We start from the raw sequence: 20,277 nt of genomic DNA on the forward strand, positions 1-20,277 counted from the left end.
AGGACCATTGAAGATTTTGACTGAAGTATGAATTCTGATGGTATTTGTTAACTCTGGGAAAGCTATGCAAAATTCCACCACTCTGGCTTGAACAGGTTTTCTTTATTGCTCCATCTTAAGGGACTGTGAAGAGGTGGACCCTCATTAGTGTCTTTTGGAAGGAGTGTTGATAATTTGCCTTCAGAATTTGATTTCTGGGAGGCCGGAGCTTAACTATGATAGTACACCCAAAAGGTTCCTGGGACTCAAGGGTSCAATTAGTGCCTCACTTCTATTTTTAATTCATTCTCTCATTTTCAAAGTAAGAAATTCTGGTTAAGGGACAGAACAAATAGCTCAGTTCTCTGGGAGCATGAAACCAACCTGCTATTACTTCATGGTCAAGATGTAACCTCATGTCTTTGTTAAGAGTGAAAATATTCATAAAAATTCATTTTTTTAAGAGTGATCCATACTACCTAAAAAAAARRAAAAAAAAAGACGAGAGAATGTGATTTTAGCCCTGATATCTTACTTGAGTTATAARCCTTCCTTTAAAGGCAATTCTGGAGAATTTACACAGGTAAACTTTTTTCAGTAGGTTTTGTTAATGATAATAAACACCTGAGAAATGTATATGTTTAGTTACTACAATATAGGTGCTTTACTAGGGKGTGTGTGCAGCTCTAGTTAGKTTTTTTTTCAGTCAAATAAGGTTTATAACTCTGATACTCTTTGTAGTCAACTCCTTGACTACAAAAAACAGCTTGATAGGTTAAGAATCTAMAGGCTACATAATATGGATAATAACATATCCATGGATAGACTCATCTTCTGCCAACTTGMCAGCTTGTCTCTGCCACAGTCAAGAAAGGCCACTTTTGTGCATGCGAAACCAATTTGGGTTGTGTCACCAAATGCAAACAAAGGGCTGTTATGCTGGGAGCTTGCAGCTGTTGAACTGAAACCCCTGTCAGTTCCAGCAGATTGTTCCCTTTTCCCTATACTTGTTCTTCATTGTCACTATTCTCATTAAATTCYTCTCTTCTGAGAGTGAAAACACTGTGTTTGGTTTGTGATGCTCCAGAACTTTAGGAAATTACTTAACTGAAAGGTTGGGGTTAATCAGGTTAATCAGTTTGAAGAGTTTAAAAGATGATATGTTTGCTTTTCCAACAGTGGAGAATTCGTTGTCTGATGTCAGTTATTCTTTTGCTTYACAGGTACATGTAAAGTGAATTTTCCTGATCCAAACAAGCTCCATTACTTTCAGCTGACGGTAACCCCAGGTAATTTTTAMAACTGTGAATTCTGTTTTTGTATATTGGTGTTTAGGAAACATAATTCCCAGAGGAATTCCAATAAAGCCTCTAGTCGAAAGGAAGTCTAGTTGTAATAGAATGATTATTTTGCTAATGGGGTGGAGAAACTGGGCTGGATTTTGACAACCAGATTCCAATAAATAGGCCTTCAAAATTGAGTAGGTTTAGGAAATATTCAGATCTTGTTTGCTTACTTTGATTGAGAACATTTTTCCCCTCTCAGCCAGTTTTAAACCACCTTGTTTTATTTGCTGAGAGGAATCTTGGACTGGATATTACTGTATTACAGCCCTGTTAGGTATTCTGTTCTGAGTGCTTAGTTCTGCAGAGGTAAAGAATAGGTTACCAATGTAACACTGCTGGAAAACTTCAAATCTAGGCATGCCTGAAATTGCTTAACTTAGAGGAGTCTCCAAGTCTGTGAATGTTCAAATATGTGGAAATCAGATCTTTTATTATAACGCAAGTATGCTGTGAAACTCTTGCTGGCAGGCTGGTCAGTAAAAACATTTTCATAAATTGTTRTTTCCATGTAAGTTTCCTAACAGCCACCTGAAATGACAGTTTGCTCTGCRTTTTAGAATAGGAAGTTGTGTTTTATGGTTGAATTTGTATGGAGGTTTATTTAAACTTCACACGCACTTCTTTTTGTTTGAGACTGTGCAACTGYGTAGATGAGAACAGTGCCTTGTGCAGGGCACCGAGTGGTTTGAGTTAGATGTGTTGGGATCAGTGTGCCCCTGCCAGCTCATTCTTGTAGATGCCCATTTCCTGTAGATGCTTTTGATAATAGAATTTGGTTGAGGTGTGTCAGCCTACCTGGAGAAATAGTGGTTTGTACTTAATGGAGTTGCAGGAATGTTTCTGCTAATCCAGTACTTCAAAGTCAGAGCAGCGCTAGGTGTCACTGTTGCTGCTTATTAATCCAAATCAGCTGGCCCTTCCTCCAGCAGAAGTTTTGTATGGTCTCTGTTCACATGTCCATTAATGTGGCTCCTTTTTGTGATGGAAAAACGAGTGAGGTTGCCCTCGTCAGTATAATCAAAACTAAATTCAAGAGCTAATCTAGAACTTTGGATCTGTCATTCTGTGTAGGAGCTGTGCTCATGTTTATTTGGTGGCTGTTAAGTCTGCTTGCAYCAAATGCCCTTCAGTTTATATGAAATCCCAGTTTATTTGGAAATCACTGTGCAAATGGGGGATGTATGAAAAAGCTGTCCTTACTCCAAGGTGTCTAAATCCTAGGAAGTGTTTTGTCTGTTCACTGCTGTGCAGCAAGATGCTGCAGGCAGAACCCAGCTGTTGAATGCAGAGCATGACTTTTRTGCCAGCTTCGTTGCTGAAATGATCTTGCCAATGAGATGATCTTAATTAACATTTTGTTACTCTAAATATAGCTGCACAGCTGAAGTCTCTGCAATTGCAGCTTGACCCGAGTAAACATCTATTTTCAGCTATGCATAATTCAGGTGTAGAGTCTTGTGATCAGCTATAGCTTAGCACTCTAAAGGCAGGACACAGTGCAGACCAAGRAAACCTTTGTAGTTTTCTGCCTCCCTTCAATATTGAAGTTTWCTCTAGTGCATGCTAAGTCTTAGTTTCCTCGAGGCAGAAAAGTGCTTGTCACAGAAGTTTTATGGCTCAAGTGGGCTTGAGCCAACTCTTTTTGTATTGTCTGAACAGTATTGCATGAATCTTGATTTTGTTCTATGCAGTCATTTTGAATGTGGCTGCTCTGGAAAGGACAGTAAAAGAAGCTTCCTTAGGCTCTCACAAAAAGACTAATTTGAATAAGAAAATAAACTTGACCACCAAGTAGAAATCCTTCCAACTCCCTTGCTCAGCACCTCTCACAATAACCTTTCTCAGCCAGTATTTAATGTTACAGAATTATCCAAGGGCAGAAAGTTTTTAATTTAAAATGATTTTGTAGGAAATCTTGATGMAAGTGGCTGCTTTCTTCACACAGTTCAAGAAATTCCAATCCCTGTATGTTGCAGCTTTCTGCAGTGCACCATCAGTGGATATTTAGCAGCAAATGCTGGAAAATGGCTTAGACTTGTATTTTTCTGCTGCAGTGGACAAAACTCTGTGTTCCAAAGACAGGCACTGCTGGTTTTCTCTGCTGTCTGAAGCTTCTCTTTCCTTTTGTTATCTGAAACAGTTGTTCTGTCTTTGAAAAATGCCCTTGTGCTACCACTTGCCTCTGTTATTATTTTTGCACCAGTATCATATTGGATTAAAATCTAGGGAGAATAAGGAAATAGATGCTTAGAATACAGGCAGAGTCCTGCCTGCTGCACTGGTATTTGGAGCACAAAATTGGAGGCTGAGACTAAAACACAGTAATGACTTGGGGAAAAAAAAAAAAGGGAGGTGAGTTTAGGTGGCTTATTCATTAAGAAAACCCAGAAGAGTATGTGTTGTTAATGCAATTTCCCTGCAGTTCCCAGGCAGTTGGATTAGTCTGGGGTTAGTGTGCATATTTGAGTCCCACTCTGGAGGGATTAATAAAGACTGTGTTTTCTGGATTGCATGATACAAAATGGCAAATATTGGTGAGCATGGCTGATTCAGGGAGTTACTATCCAAAGTGCATCCTTTGTGGCCTGCCCTAATTATCTTGCATTTTCTTCTAAAGTGAGGAAGTAATTTGGTGAAGTGTTTTCCAGAGCACTTTCAGGCATTAAAACACCCTACAAATGCAAGCTAAGATTAGTAAGGTTGTTGGTAATGAAACTCGAGACTGAAGTGGGAGRGATGCTTGCTCTGCTAATACAGCTTGAAGACATAAATTTAAGCAGTAGGAGGAAAACTGTGGCATACTCAGACATACTCCCTTTTTATCAAGAATCTCTGTGGCTAACTTCCCTAAGTTATGTGTTAAAGCTGTTTTATTTGATGATTTTATTTATAGTCCCTTCCTCACTGTTAGCTCTGCCAGAACTTCTTTTCCCACCACTTCTACATGCCTAAAAAATTGAGAATTTTTCTCCCAGTCTGAGAACTTACTTACTTGAGATGCTGAAAGATGAGAAGTCATCTTGCTAATGCAGTGCAAAATTTCTAGGTGGTACTGAGGCTTTCCAAATTTTTAATATACATTTCAGTGACTGCAAATGAGTGGCTTTATTATTGCTTTACAAACATAGAGGGAGAATTGTATAAAAGAKGGGAGATGCCTTGCTCTCCTAATTGGGTGAATATAATATGTCCTTGCTTATTTTATAGCAGAATCAGTAGTAGCTCAGTGTGGTTTTGTGTTAGTGCTACTGGATTGATGGCAAGGTAAAGTCAAAACATAAAATGAGTTGTAATGTGAGGCAGTGATGAATATTGAATTGTCTTGGAGAGAGACTTGATTTGAGAGTTCTTGAGAGTTTCTTTTGGACAACCATTGCAGTGAGTGTTCGTTAAACCTGAGGATTTTCTTTGACATAAGACACATGTGGATACATCCATCATCAGGCATTTATTTCATTTTAGCTGGGGTGGAATGTGAAGAGTTGCTGCATGCTTTGCTCCAAGTCCAGCAAATCAAAGAACTACTGAAATTAAGCCAAGGAAAATAACTTTTCTACTTGGAAATGTGATAATTTCTGACATTTGTTTAAAATGTATTCTAGTGCTAGATGGTGGATAAAGTGCAGTTTGCTATATTCTGTTGGATAAATGGTGGTATTTGARCTCCTGGGGGATATTGGACCATTTTCCCAATGATTTTTTTTTCTGGAATAGTGTCTTGCTCTGAGTGTTTGGCACATTTGACCAGGGACAGTTTTATCAAAGGGCATCAGTGTAACTCACCTCTTACTTCTCATTCTCCAGTAATGGCTTGCTTTACTGATTTTTATCTCTGTATATCTGAAAACAAAAGATAAATGCTTTTATCTTGCTTTTTCATATAAAAATCAGTGCATGTCCATTTACTTTCTGGTTAAGCACATTGTGCCTGTGATTGCTTAATAAATCCAGCATACTTCAGGATTGAATTGGAGTGGGAATAAAGATTGGATTTGAAAAGCAGATCAGGAGACAGTACCCTCAAAGAGGATTTTGATGACCTGCAGTGGAGAAACTAGATTTTTTTTTTTTGTGGTTTGGAACAAGCTAGATAATAACAAAATTCTTCTCAGCGTTTCTGTAAACTATGGATTGTTCCACAGAACGTTTCTTTACMTTGTTGACTTTAAAAAATATTAAAAACCTGCATCATCATATGCTAACCTTCTGGCCTTCACTGGGGCTGRAGTACTCAAGTTCCAGAGCATCCTGCACGTGTCCCAAATCTGCAGTGTGGGCTGGATACCCGTTTCCCCTTTTTAATTAAAAACCTCAGAAAATGGCAATGCCAGATACATTTCGGATCACTTGCAAACATTGCAGCTTCAAGCACAGCCATCTCAAGAGTTGCAGGCTGACTGTCATCCTKTTATATGGTTAAATATGGATATTTTAATATGCCATATTTGAACATTGAGCCTGTTTAATAATTCACTATTGAGTCTGAGGTTGGCAGAGAGGCAGACGTGTTTTCCTAGCTGATACATCATTGTAAGRTAATTGTAATAAAAGAGCCTGCTTGCTGTTATTGAAGTACACTGRAACATGTTCTTGCACACATCAGTTATACTGCTCATCATGCTTGCTAGCATAAGTTTGGGAAGATGTGCTCCATCCTGGAGCAGGATTTAGCAATGCATTAGCAAGAGAAGTATTTCTCCAGCTCATTCCAAGGGTTGGTGGTGTGGTACTGCCTGCCACAGGGGAGGATTTTCTTTGTACAACATGAGCGCCTCAGTCCAAGGTTCCTCTAGTATTCCCTGGTATTCTTTGGTATCCCCATYGCTGTGATCAGGATGGTGGATTTTTCTGGGACTCTTGACTCTTCTGACTTCAAATTTCTGCTGTRAACATTTTGAGAGTGCAGGAAGACACTGACCACACACTCTTTGGATTAGGTGGCACCTWGTGGTGCAGCCAGGTTAAGGTTTTGATTATAACCCTGTGCTAATGTGGTAATCTTTGTTGTTTTCTCTTATGTAACTATTTTCGTTGGTTTCCTTTTCTAGATGAGGGCTATTACCAAGGGGGAAAGTTTCAGTTTGAAATTGAAGTTCCCGATGCCTACAATATGGTGGTGAGTATTTTTCATTTGTCTAATAGTCRTCATTTTAGATTTTCTTTGCAGGTAACAGGACTTCAGAGGGAACTTGGCACTGAGACTAGGAAAGGGTCTTCTATCTGTTGGTAAAAYGAATCTCTGCAACTGTCAGGCAGAAGCTCTTGGAAGTGCTGATGAGTCAGACCTGAGTGTCCTCCCTTCAGGTTGAGGTTCTGCTCTCTCCTGTTAATTATTTATGAGACCAGCACTTAATGATCATTCTTATTAAAAAATTATATATCTGAGAATGAAATAAGTGAACCAAAAGGCAGAGGTTGATAGTTTTGTAATTTTGCCACCGTCACTCTGCTTTGTTGTCTTATTTTTGATGTTGTTAAGTTCAGAGTTCTTCCTAGAGAGGTTGAAGAATGTATAGGGGAGGATCCTAAAGAAATGTTTGAAGGAAGCACTTTGGCTCCTGTTCAGCTGCACTGAGCCTGAATTCAGCATTATCTCTATGTGGTAGTTGCAGTCACAGCTAGGTAATGTGTGAAGTTGTGTGGGTTTGGTTGTGGGATGCTTTAAGTTCCCCAATTCTTTACCAAAGAATTCCATACTAAAACAGAGGTCACCCTTACCAATTTTTGTGTACTCATTTTATTTCCTTCAATTTTTGTGTTCCAGTTGTTCACCTAAATAACGGTGCTGCTATGTGTTAACAGGAGCTGAAGTTCAATTTTGATCTGATTGTTTTGATTCTCAGTTCCTATAATTAAAAAGTCTGTGGTTTGTTATGGTTGCCTGCTCAGCACTGGCAGAAAAATCTGCAGCAAATGTTAATTAAATATTTTAAAATTCGAGCACCTCTCATCCAATACTAAAATAAAAAGTTTTTATTTGTGCAATTTAGGGAAAAATGCAGGAGGTTGAATTTTGGATTGTGGTCAGGTTATTAATGCTGGTTATTGTGGTGTGCTCACATTAATTATGCTGAGGCTGTGATTTGTTTCCTGCCAGGCAGAATGAGACTGAAACAAGTGATGCCTGTTTTCAGGAGAGCTCTGCAGACCTGCCAGGGCTCTCTCAGCCCACAGGCAAGGTTGGGATATCACACATCTCCCCTGGGAAAAGAAGTGGATATGTGAAATTGTGACATAGCTGAAGAGCATTAGTAGAGGAGCATGCAATATTTTAATAAAGAGGAAAAATTTGGAAGATTTTGTATTGTGGCCTGTAGCCAAACCACTCTGCTTAGCTCTGTTTCGTGTTTAGTGTCAGCCAGTCTCAAGAAGTTCTTCAGAAACTGGTGATGGAAGGTGACAAGAAATATCTCAGGGCCGGACTGTAGTTCAGTCCTGGGGTCCTGTATTTCCAAAGCCTCCTGGGGGAATTATGTTTTGTRGAAATTGTAGAGAAAAGAGCAGGGGTGCATTGTGGTTTAGCAAAATGCCCTGGGACTAGAYAGTGTTTAGAGAAAACATTTCAAATAACATTGATTCCAGACTTCTCTTAGGARCTATACCCCTTCTCTAGGTAAAGTTCTTCACTAGTGAAGAGCTACAGCTACAGCTGTAGCTATACTTCAGCTATACTTCTCAAATTAAATATGTAAATAATTAATAATTTTTAAAAACTACAAGACCTATTACTATACCTGTCTTTTTAGAGTGCCAAATAATCAAGAACTGAAACTGTTAATTTTAAATGAGGGATCCCAGAAGAGAAGACTTGTTGGAAACTGAGAAGGGAGTGAATGAGGTCACTGCTGTGCTCCCCAGCTGAGGTTGTATTTACCTGTGATGTCTAAGGGGAAGGAAGGGCTTGAGCAAGGAAATAAATGGATTTTGGGAGTTATGTTGTGTAGAGTGTCGCAGGTGTTCTAGTGAAACATCATCCTGAGGAAATCTCATTTGATTTGTTGGTCTGGGGAGRGTTCAAAGATGACTTGGAACAAACTYGAAGTTTTGTCTCAAGATGAATTTTATGGTAGTGCTGCAGTTTGTCTGTCTATCAGGGGAAAAGGAAAGAGAAAGAACCTTTGTTTTACTGTCAGGAGTGGGTTTTYCTGAGTTTCAGCAATGAAAATCATTTGAAAAGGATAAAGGAATTCTTTTGTTTGCACAGTACCAAAAATGAGACACCAGTTAATTCACTCTGACTGAAGATTTGGGGATTTTTTAAAAGGGTTTCTGTAAAGCTTTTTTTGGCTTATCGATACATTCCCTGTTTGAAGGTGCATATGAAATATGGTAGAAATTTACTCTTTTATCTTGGTCTTATGGCATGGAATGAATTCTACTGCTTTCCCTTGCTTGAGAACTTCATAATTTCAATTTTTCATCTTTCAAAACAGTGTGAAGATAGAAGCTGTGCTGTTAGAAGATTTCTAAGATGTTTTGAAGATTAAAAAGCTTGAGACTCTTTTTTCCATGCTTCTTAATTTTCAATAATGCCATGAGTGCTGTCCCTTGAGTTATTGCACAGGCATGAAGTTAGAGTGAAGGAAAGGCAAAATCTGCATTATCAATCCCAGATTTGTTTTGGTAATCAGTGTTCCTTCTTCTAGAACATCTCTCTTAGATATGTTTTTGGTATCTCAGTGCCATGCATATTGTCTTACCTTTTCCAAGTAGTCTTAAAAAAATTTCTTTAAAATTTAATTGTGAAGTTGAGAACAAAATGATGAGACAAAACACATGATGCTGCCATGCAAATACAGCTCTTTGAGCTGTTTTGACTGAAGACCTCATTGAAAAAAGTGGAGGGAGRTGGCTCCACATCTGTAATCTGTGGTTTAATTGTAGTTATGCAAGGTGCTGATRGATTCCAGGACACTTCCTATCAGAAATAATCTCCCTGATTGAAAGCTGCAGATCCTAATGGGGAGAGCAGGGATGGAACAACGTGCTGTTGCTAAGCTACTGAAATTTTTATGTCTCACTCTTTATTTACTCTGTATTTATTTTATTATTTCACAAAACTAGAGCAAATGAAACTGTACTCCAAAAATCAGTATTTCAAAACCCACTGTGAAATTCAGAAATTTGGTGATCTTACCTATGACTTTTGATTTTAGTGTCTCAAACTCAGCTCTGAAGCATTCCTGTTCAATTGTAAACAGGAGGTCTGTATTTAAAAGAAGTTATTTATTTGATGTAGTCCTTATCTTTGCATCCTCTGCTATTTTTTAACAAATTCCTGATTTGGACAAGCCTTGCTGTAAAACCCTTCATTTTTTTGGTTTAAGTTATTGTCTTAGTGATTAAGTGTGAAGAAACTGAATGACATAGAGGGTTTTCTTTCCCATGGAGGAGTAAATTTTCTTGGCTTTCTTAAAAGTTATGTTTTTCTACGGAAAAGCCTAATGCCAACCCAGTTTTTAGAAAGAGTTGAAAAAAGCTTAAAGGGCAGAGAAAYCTGGTTTAACGCCTGTAGATTATGTATTGTTGCCTTCAACATACAAACCTAGGCTGTGAATATCAAATATAATTGCCTTTTTCTGGTTTATGAGTTCTAACAAGGTTTTACTTTAAAGGATAACTCTGTAATTTGTTTTTCTCCTGACAGCCTCCAAAGGTGAGATGTTTGACAAGAATCTGGCACCCAAACATTACAGAGACAGGAGAAATCTGCCTAAGGTAGGAACAGCATTCTGTTGGGTTTTTTTAACTTTGAAGGTTTATCTGTTTGATTAAAATATTGTATATTGTAACTGTCAAATATTTTACAACTATATTGTAAAATATTGTAACTGTCGTCACAGCATTTTTTTCTGCTGATTCTGCATATAAATTTTAGGAATATGGAAACTGCTGGAAGTCTCATTCCTGCTGTGCTTTAGGGACTGTGCAGAGCCTGGCTTTTCAGGGTCAGACTTAGTATGTTGTTCTACTTGGGATAAAAATGTGAATTCCAACCTAAACAAAACATAGTTGGGTTTTTTTTCCCCTTTGCCTTATAACCGGATAGTCCTCAGGCCCTGAGGTGACTTTGAGGCTTTACCACTTAATGCCCAAGAGWGTTAAGTGCTTGAAAATCCTTTCTGTTTCAAAAAGGAAGGGAAAAAGTGTTCCTTAAACAGTAATTATTCTTTGTTTGCTATTTATTATAGTATTTAATATCCACATATGTGCCAGTTATAACAAAGCAGGGTTGGGCTCAAAATAAACCTGAAAGTTTTACTTTCCCTGAGTGAGAGGCTTCTGTTACTGTGTGGTTTTCCTTGATTGTAAATGTTTCCTCTTCRAAATAAGTTTATGAAACTTGGCAATTTCATCCCGTGTACCTGATGGTGAAATTGGCCAGAAACCAAACATAAACAGAAGTGAGAAGTCTGCCTGTCATTTTTCAAGTTAATGGCACAGAAAAGAAAARGCAGATGAAGCAGAAGCAAAGCTTYTGAGATTGAAAGCTGTCTGGAAAATCCAGCATGGTTGTCACCATGTGTAGCAAATCAGTGCTTAAAGAGAAGCTGAATTTTTCCTTTAGATTGAAAAATCATTTGAGTTGTTTTGAAGGCTCTGGTGAAAATTAAGTTTTTAATTGGCTTTCATAGGCATGTCAGGCTCATCAGCCTTGAGAAGACTTAGATGTTCTGAGTGCAAGTAAGGGAAATGAGCAAGTGAGCTGCTTGAACCAGGGACAACAAATACCAGACACCAAAGCAAAGCTGAAGTTCCAGCTACACTACAGCATTTTCTGTGATGAAATAAAGCCTCACATTCGTAAAATGCCAAAATGGATTGGGTTGGAAAAGAATCTTAAAACCGATCCCGCTGTCATGGGCAGGGGCACCTTCCACTAAACCCAGTTACTCCAAGCCCAGTTGCTCCAAGGCAACATATCCACTGGTCTTGAACACTTCCAGGGATAAGGCAGCCGTAACTTTTTCATCTCTCTAAACGGTTTTAATGATAAAAGATGAATGTGGTGTTTGGAGCATCGTAATTGTAATGAAGTGAAGGTGTTTTTTCAGCATCCCCACTGAAACATCAGCTTGGATTGTCAGATACCGTAACATATCCAACCTTTGAAATGTCTGGCATTAGATGGAAAAACTAAAACAGGCATTCTATGTATAGTACCTGCAATCAACTTACACAAGAATCTTCACATTAAAATAGCTTCCATTATTTTTAAAARCAGAAAAAACATCTTCATCAGTATTTCTTCTCCACATACTTCATGCTGTGGTATGTGTTGGTTTGATAATCATCCCTGAATTAAAACATACTAAATGGTTAAACYTGTGGTTGAGTATAACAGTTCTGGGGAGGAGAAGTGTTGTTTCCCTGTGCTTTATGATTGYAGTTACTCTGGACCATGTTATTAATGAATCCTGATAATTAGGACTGGCCCAAACTGGATATTGCCTCCACTGCATGTGGMTATTAAAAAATGGAAGTTTCTTCAGGACTCATCTTTCCCTGACAGTGAATTTTAGTCACTTAAACTGCAAATTGGGTCAGCTGGAGTGTCAGAAGCTTTCACACTTACTGGAACCATGCAGTTCCCACTTCAGTAGATGTGTTTGAAAGATCTCTGTATTTGAAAGGATGTGTGTATTTAAAAAGAAAAAATATCCTCAAAGCTTTTTTCCATGCAGGAATAACTCACAGAATGAGAAGATAGATATTTGTTGAAATTAAAGCTGAGCAGCTGACTGGTCACATCAGTGCTGTTTTGGTTATTATAACTTCCAGAACAGTGGTTTTTCAGACTGCCCATAGGAGCCCAGATACAAGGATTTGAAATCGTGGTCTGGGAGTCTCCATAGATATGGGAAAAAGTTCTGATTAGGAGCCTAATGGTCATTCCCAATCTSTAGGTAGAAGGATGCTGCTCTAAAATTCTCTCAGCAAATAAGGAATATTAAGCCAGGGGACACTTGCCTGTCTTCCCTGTTTTCCTGCTGGAGTGCTCTTTGAGCTACAAGTGTCTCCTCCAGTTCTGGCTGTGGTGTCCCCACTGCCAGAGATGTGCCAGGAGAGCTTGGCCCTTGAGAGGTTGCAGGGGAGTTCATGAGGCTTAGCTGATGCTCAAGTGCTCTGTGACTGAATATTTTTTTTAATTTTCTTTTGCGTGTTAACTTTCTCCTCACTTGAAATTTCACAGTGAGGTGTATGGAGAGGCAAAGGGGACTACTGCCATAGTTTTATAAGGAACAGACAAAAAGCAAGTTTATTTTGCTTCTACTTTTGTTATATTGACACAAACTGCAGCCACAAGACATTGTTTTTAATGTTAAAGGCACAGGAATGAGTTCAGTAGCACAGTTAAGGTGGAATGGGCTTGTCCAKGGTGATCATCCTGATCCTACGAATCTGTACACTGAACAAGGAGTATATTTTCTTGGATTAAAAATTCTGTATGTTCATTAAATAACTACATGGACAGCCTGTATGTTCTAGTCACCTATTGTAATTTAAAAATTATTTAATGCATGTCACCCTAAAAATTGCTAAAACCTAATAGTTTAAGACTATTTCACTTCAGCCCCTGACATTTCAGTAGCAGAAGCTGCTGCTGGAGGTGAATTTTTGTATTTTGCTACTTTGCTGTGTGYGTTGTCAGTTTTGATTACTACTTACAGAGGAAGAGGTGATTGTGAAATGATGCTTCAAGGARTTTCCTGGACTTTTTAATTCAGATTATTGCTTTCCTGCACAAGATTTCAGCTTATTTATCAATTATACTCTGATCCCCAGTATATCTCCTCATAACTGCTGATATTTGAATCTGAAAGGTCCAGAAATGCCTGAASAGCTGAATGCACTTCAATGGTTTCAACTTGCAAAGAGGTCAGCAGCTTCCCTGGGATTAATATGTAGTATAATATGCTGGTCATATAAAATTTCTGTACTCAATGTGTGCATATGGGAAAGTCTGTATTTTATATATTAATATTCCTATGTGCTTATATTAAAATTGAAGTTACAGTTTATAAGCAAGTTTTTCCTCCTGAGCAGACAGACTAAAACTGTTTCACTTTCATATCTTTGCCTGAAGAAGTTGAAATCCTTTCACAGAGGAGAGGATGATGATTCTCTCTTTGCTAATTAGATATCCCTCCCCAAACTATCCTTTCTTTGGATTGGTTTGTGTCTATTTTGGTGAGGGGTGGGTCACCTTGCAAGCCCGTCTCTTCACCAGAGATTACCACRTTCTAAAATGCATCAGGTGGTTAAAGAAAAAGGTTCAATGTTGAGACTGTCACAAGAGTTTCTGTCACTCTTGCTCTGCTTGAGAAAAATAATTCCGGTGTTTTGACAAAGGTTGAGCTCAGATGGGGAGTTCTGTAATGACGCCGTGTAGAAGGTAATTTTAGGCAGGCATCTCAGCTCCTGGGGTTTAAAATTCCATTACCTGGATATATATAGTGCAAGAATTAGATCATATCTTGCAATTACTTCCTAATGTTTTCTGAGCAGGTTTCTGACAGAGGCAGTTTAAGCACAAGTTGCTCTGTATAATATATGTGTCTTTCTTTTCCAGTTTATTGAGAGAACACTCAATTGATGGCACTGGCTGGGCTCCAACTAGAACRTTAAAGGTACTGTTTCCTCTTGGATTTGTAGATCAAACTAAATCTTCAAAAATCCTTTCATGGCCTTGAAAAGAAACAGCTAATGTGGGTTGCTCTAGGAACAGCTGAGTGTTTTTGTCTTTTCAGCAAGTGTTGGTGTCCAAAGTAGAACAAACATAATGCCGGTTGTTGAAATGTYTTGTAGAATGCAGTTTTGGTGTGACTGCACAAATCCTGCTCTGATGTAAGATTTTGTAGGTTGGTGTGGCTACGGATGGTTCTGAATCCACACTCAGTAAGGTGTGCTGGTTTGTACACAGGCAGCAAACACAAGRGTATCCTATGAGCAGCACCAACAGCAATCCATAACCCTGGTAATTTCCAAGGGATTGATATCACTGACAAATCAATGCAGAACACTGAGCAGGAATTAATCTTCCTATTGCTGTTCCCAGGAATGCTGCCAGAATTGTTTTTTCCAGAGCTTTTAATAACATTAGGTGGATAAAGGGTGCACACCAGGTGTTTGTCTCTTTCAAAAACCAAATTGAAAAAGACCTTTATCTGATACTTGGTTTGCTTTTTGGCACTATAAATGGGATCTATGATTTTCTTCATCTGTAAAATCTGTTCTGAAATGAACATCTGACTTTTTGTAAGTAGAATGAGTGTGTTTAGATTTTAGTAAACCATCTTTCCCTKTTGTTTTTCATCGACTGGTGTGATTTGGTTTTGCCCTCTGGGTTTCTGATTTCATCTTAGGTTAAATCAAGGCACTGAGTAATTTACTAAGTTAACTAACTCTGTTCCTGTCCCTGTATTTCGTTCCCAGAGAAAGTTTTTGGACAAATCTTAAACTTCAGCCATTAAAAWATTAGTACAAGTGGACAAGGAACCCAAAAGCTGGGAACTTTTTCTATGGTTCCATTCTGAGGGCATTAGAAAAACCATTCAAATAAGAATATGCATGAGAAGCCCCATACACAAACCAGCTCTGARTGCAGCTGCCATGCATAGAGCTTTTGTGTTAACCCTTCAGAAGGCTGAAGATTTGGATTGTGGCTCATTTTTGAATCCTTGTGGTGGCAGCAGAGCTCTTACGTGAAAAATCCTTCAAAATAAACTGCTGTGACCTTTAAATATTTTTTTTTATCAAATGGGTAGAAATATGAAGAAACTTTCTGAAATAATTTAGCRGACTTTCATTTTTATCTGTCAAAATTATCTGATTACATATACTTTTAGCAGTGCAGAGAATTCTTAAGGGGAGAAGAGCTAACTGTTTTGTTTTCTAACATTTTTGCACTTGGTGTCATCTCATCCATGATTGAATTCTCTTCAGGTTACCAAGTGTTGAGCTTTATCTTTTTTTCCCTCCTTTGTGTTTGGGAACACGTTTCCATGGACTGCTGTGGAGAGCAGCCTGTGTGTGAGTGAAGGCACTAAAGAATGTGCTATTTCTGAATTCCTGCATTAGGTGCTTCTTTGAAATCAGGTTCTGAGGAGAGTTGGGCTTTACCTGTTTTACCCTGAAACAGATTTAAAACATTAACCTGCAGACCTGTCTATATATACACTTTTAAAATCACTTTGCTTTTTATTCATAGAAACATTCCAGAATCCGAAACACTTAGAAAGCACTGCAGCTTTCACATAGCTCATAGCTTGGGGACCAAACCACTACCAGAAATTATCTGTTTYTTTCTGTCATCTTTTGCTCCATTAGAGCTAAATTTACTTTTCTGTCTCCAGTCTGTTATGTTCTGCATCATTTTATTGCATACTTTACTCTCTAAAACAGATTATTCATAAAGCTGGAGACTTCTGCAGTTACTTTGAGCCCCGTTCAGAGTGTCTGAACTAGATTTTCTCTTGGTTTTAGGTGTGATGGTCAAAATGGAAGTTTTTTTCAGGCTGAAAGCAAATAAATGGCTTTAATTCCTTCTGTTCTCAGTTTTTTCTGTCACTGGAAATAKCAGCTTTTAAATACCTCATCTGATTTAACGCTATTACTGTTACGCTGCTTCTTCCCCTTTAGTAATTTCAAACTCAAATGTGCTTTAGTAGCTCCTGTTAGTCCTCAACATGCACTTCCTTCTCCCTTATTTGCCAGGATTATCACCTGCCTAGCTAAATTAGGTTTCCTTAATATTCCTCAGCTTTGTCCTAAATGCTTGTTTGCATGCTGTAAAAACATCTCAGATGATTGAGTTTAAAAACTGCACAAGTGGATCTGTATTTTGATTGCCTCGTTGGTTCTGAAAGTCAGGCTCCGTCTGCAGTTACCTCTAACCAACTACAACTGGAAATTGGTTCATAAATCAGTGGCTGATTGATGAACCTTAAAAATAATCAAAGCACACTTGGGCAACTCTGTGGAGGGCTGAGCATAGGAGCTGTAAAACCAGTGCTTAAAAATGTATGATAAATGTTCACAGGGAATATTGGTGCATTTTCTTCTTTCTGTAGCTGTGGTCTGATAGAGATCCAGCTGGTTTCAGATAACTGGACTGTTTTCTGGAGGGTTTCCATGTTTTATTAYGTGTATATGCATTTCAATTTTTCACTGAGATAGTTTGAAGAGCTGGGTTTTGTCATTCTTGTGTTGGTGCTGTCAAGAGAGACAGGAACAGGAATGGGAAACATCAAGGTAGCCTTAAACTACAGATCTGGTGGTAACTTTTCATGCCCACATACAGGAAACCACTGTTTTTTTCATCAATTCCTCTTCCATAACTTCAGATACCAGCTTAATAAATATCTGTCTGTGCTATTAGATTATCTGATCTAAAAGGAATTAAGACTCGTTTCCAGTAAACTATTGCTATTTGGAGTTGGTCCCTAAGAGCCTTGCTTATTTAATTAGTGTTTTAATACTAAATGGCAAAATTTTGTCCTGTTTGGTGCACTAGTTCTGCTGTTGTCCTGAGGCAGTGGAATAACTTCATTTGAAATCATCCAAATGTCAAACTAATCTCTTGGAAACATAAATCAGAAACTTGTGACTTAATTTTTCCAGTTTACCTCAGTGTTTAAGCATCAACCTGAGGAGTTTTGAAAGTAAAAACTTTCATCCATCATCTTAAGGAAAATAGACGGTCTGCTGTCAAAATCATCTAATTAGTGTAGAGGAGTATTTTAAACAGACAATAAAATAACTGTCACTGTCTTGAGGATGAAGGAAAAAAAGAAACCTGTATGTTTTATGTTACATTAATTCTTGTTGCTCAGGCTGTTTTTCTCACCATTATGCCAACATTGTACAGCTGTTGATTTATTCAAATCATGTTCTGGAGTTGGTCTTTTTATCTGTCTTCCCCAGCTCTAAAAACTGAATAAGCCCTAGACAAAAAAAACTTCAGACCTKGTATTTGGAAAGAGAAGCTATAAACCACTGAAAACAATCTTGTGTGTAGATCTGACATTCAGTTTTTTCTTAAAATAAGCTTCATGGAATTTTTCTCCCAGGATGTATTGTGTTGTATTTTGACTTGATAAATTGGCGTTAGCAGTTTTGTAAGAAGTGATTCATTTTTGTCCCCTCCATACATGCCCAGGCTGGTGAAAATACACAACTCAATATCTTCTAATAGCTTTTGTTTCATAAAAGATTAGCAAAATTTTTTGTCTTCTCTCTATAATGTCCCCTGGCAAAGTCAAATCTTTGGTTTAGGCACAGTAGCTGCTATTATGAGCATGTGTGTCGGGAGAGCTGAGATACCTCAATAAGTCTAATTACACCATGCTTGCTCTCCCCAAATTGTTGTTTTCTGAATATGTAGTTTGTGTCAGCTTTAATCACTGCGCTGACTGGTCTCCAGAGGGTGATGGCTTTAGTGTTCTAATCTCTGCGGTGTAGTTCATTAAGATGCTATCAGAGAGCTCCCCAGGGAACAATTCGCACAGGATTATCCCCTTGCCCTGAAGGAACCACGGGGACAAACGTCAAGGAGTCAGTTAACAAGTTGCATACTTGGCAATTCATAGMTGGCATGGTCTGGGAGAGGAACAGACTGGAATTGTTCCTGTTTTCTTCCTTCTCCTATGTTTAAGTACAAAAGAAATGGTTTTCCAGCCTTCCTCCTTGTTTTGTGTTTGCTAACTGGAGCAGTTTATCCCTTTTAAGTTACCCAAAGCCCTGTAGGAGGCTGCTGTTGTGTTTGGGTGGGAAGCATGGGCAGGGATGRCAGGCACATGACAATTGAGATGGCCTTAGTGGGTGACTAAAGAAAGGTGATGTTCCCTTCATCTCCTCATTCTAGGTGGAAATGGTGTTTTTCAAGTTTGCAAGATTAGAGGGGAGCAGGAGAGGAAATGCGAAAGGAAATTTTATTTGGGAGAAGACAGTTTAGGGGGAAGAAGCTTTTTCATAAGCTAAAAATCTGGCATCTCTGGAAGGGAAACATTTTTTCGTTTAACTCCAGGATTAATGATAAATTTAGTGGGGTGGGATGAAGAGTGCTTGACTTTTTAGGCTGCAGAGAGGAAAAAGCTGGGCATGTTTTTAAGAGATGATGGAGGAAGGTAAATGGAAGAGGAAAAACACCTTGAGGTTGTGTCAGGACAGCAGAGAACTGCTCCAAGGCACAGCCATGCATGGCCTGACTTAGAGCAAGCTGAGCTTTGGAGTGTCATTTCAAGCCCATTTCCAAACAAATAAAAAAAATTTGCTTCAGACATGCTTGTATAAATGGTTGCTGCTCCTTTTGTTCACCTGACTGGGTTAAATTGTTTATAAAAAATGGTTTAGCAATGAGCTTTGATTGAATCAGTCTGTCAGATCAGAAATGCTCCTTGGATCTCTTAAAGGAACTTCTTTGATTGGAAGTTTGCTTTGTGTTTTTGTCTGCTATGCTCTCTTCTTAAATTAACGTATTAAATATACTTTGCCTGTTAAAGGCAAATCTTAATTTGCAATTTCTGTGTTTGCCCTTTCTTTGGAAGCACTTGTGGTTGTGTTTCTGAACCCCTTGTCTGTGACATGGTTTCAGTGGCATTATTTGGGAAGTGGTGGTGAGAACTGTCACTAGGCAAGATCAGTGACTGAGTGAGGACCTCCTACAAAGCTTTGAGACTCCCTGACCTTAGGAGAGGCTGTTTCAAAAGCCGCATTGAGGATTTTGAGTCACTGCTCTTGAACTTTAAACACTGCAGCAGCAGCAGGTTTTTTCTCCTCATTTGGCATGCCATAAATAAATCTGTGGGCAGGGGTTTAGTGTAACTTTTCACTCAGATGCAGCACAGAAATAGTCCAGAATGAAAAGGGACGATTATAAAGGGGTTGTTTACAACAGTCTGTTGATCTTCTGACTTGCCTGTGTTGACTTCCCCTTGCTCGAGCCCGAAATGGTGACAATGCCATGGAGCAGTGCTTCCCTCAGTATTCCCTCTTCCCCTTAGCCACTGTGGATTTAGCCAGGTACTGCTCTGCTTGAGAACCCTGGCTCTTGATTTCCAGTACCATCATTACATACTCTGAACTAAAAAGTAGGTGTGAATTAAACCCGCTTTCTTATCCAAGAGCTGCCTTRGACTCCCAAAGGCATCTGACCCATGGGTGACATCTGAACCGATGGGAAACCTCTGGGATACCACACAGGGAGCAGCTGGGCATGGCTGCAGCGGGAGCCAGATAAAGCAGCTCGAGGAATTTGGCAGCTCCAGCTGCAGGTCCAGTCTGGGCAGGTACAAAAAGCAGGTTTGGTACAAAAGCAGAGGTTTTCAGCTTTGCTCTCTTGCTTCCCCTCAGCAGTGGTGCACTTGTCCTCTGTAACTTTGATGTTAAACAGGGAAGAAAGTCCATAAAAAGCAGCTTTGTAAAGGAAACAGCCTTGCCAGGTGTTACCTTGTCAGGCGTAAATGTCTGATCTTGTACAAGGAGGTTCTTACTGAAGTGCAGCACCATCAAGGTGTGCACTGTTAACATTTTAAGTTGCCACCTGCTCCTACCTAGGAAGATAACCTGTAAAATTCCTATACATAGGCTTGACTTTATTTTCAGAGTATTTAAGCCACAAGTTCAGTAAATGTTTGAAGCYAAACCTGATGCTTTATTACACTGAAGGAGAATAGAAGTTTCTGGGCTGTTAAATATGACACGATCCTCAGTGCCTTGCACATTCTTTTAGTTCCCCAGGAAAACCCAAAACAAGCACCCAGGCCAGTACTTATCTGCATGCAGCCAGCAGCTCTGCTGAAGCCAGTAATGCAAAGTATTAYTTCTGCAATTCAACAGTGTCGTGTTTTCCAAGTATCAGATACTTGCTTTCTCATCTGTTCCGTCCCACTTCCCTTTCTCAATATCCTGGATTTAAATCCAAGCTAACCTCAAGCTCATTACAAAAAGT

General features: G+C 38.8%; 1 protein-coding gene across 1 annotated transcript in view; it reads left to right on the plus strand.

Annotated features, from left to right (window-relative positions):
• The window catches only part of UBE2F (ubiquitin conjugating enzyme E2 F (putative)), a 54,387-nt gene that overhangs the window by 10,238 nt on the left and 23,872 nt on the right, over positions 1-20,277 (plus strand). Inside the window, exons 4-7 of the mRNA XM_057389888.1 lie at positions 1,203-1,268; positions 6,374-6,441; positions 9,973-10,043; positions 13,900-13,957. Of these exons, the coding sequence (XP_057245871.1) occupies positions 1,203-1,268; positions 6,374-6,441; positions 9,973-10,043; positions 13,900-13,957 (263 nt within the window). The remainder of the gene's footprint in view (positions 1-1,202; positions 1,269-6,373; positions 6,442-9,972; positions 10,044-13,899; positions 13,958-20,277) is intronic.

Source organism: Malurus melanocephalus, unplaced genomic scaffold (genome assembly GCF_030028575.1).
Source record: "Malurus melanocephalus ecotype Western Australia unplaced genomic scaffold, MMel_1.1 scaffold_20, whole genome shotgun sequence".
Taxonomy (NCBI): Eukaryota; Metazoa; Chordata; class Aves; order Passeriformes; family Maluridae; genus Malurus; species Malurus melanocephalus.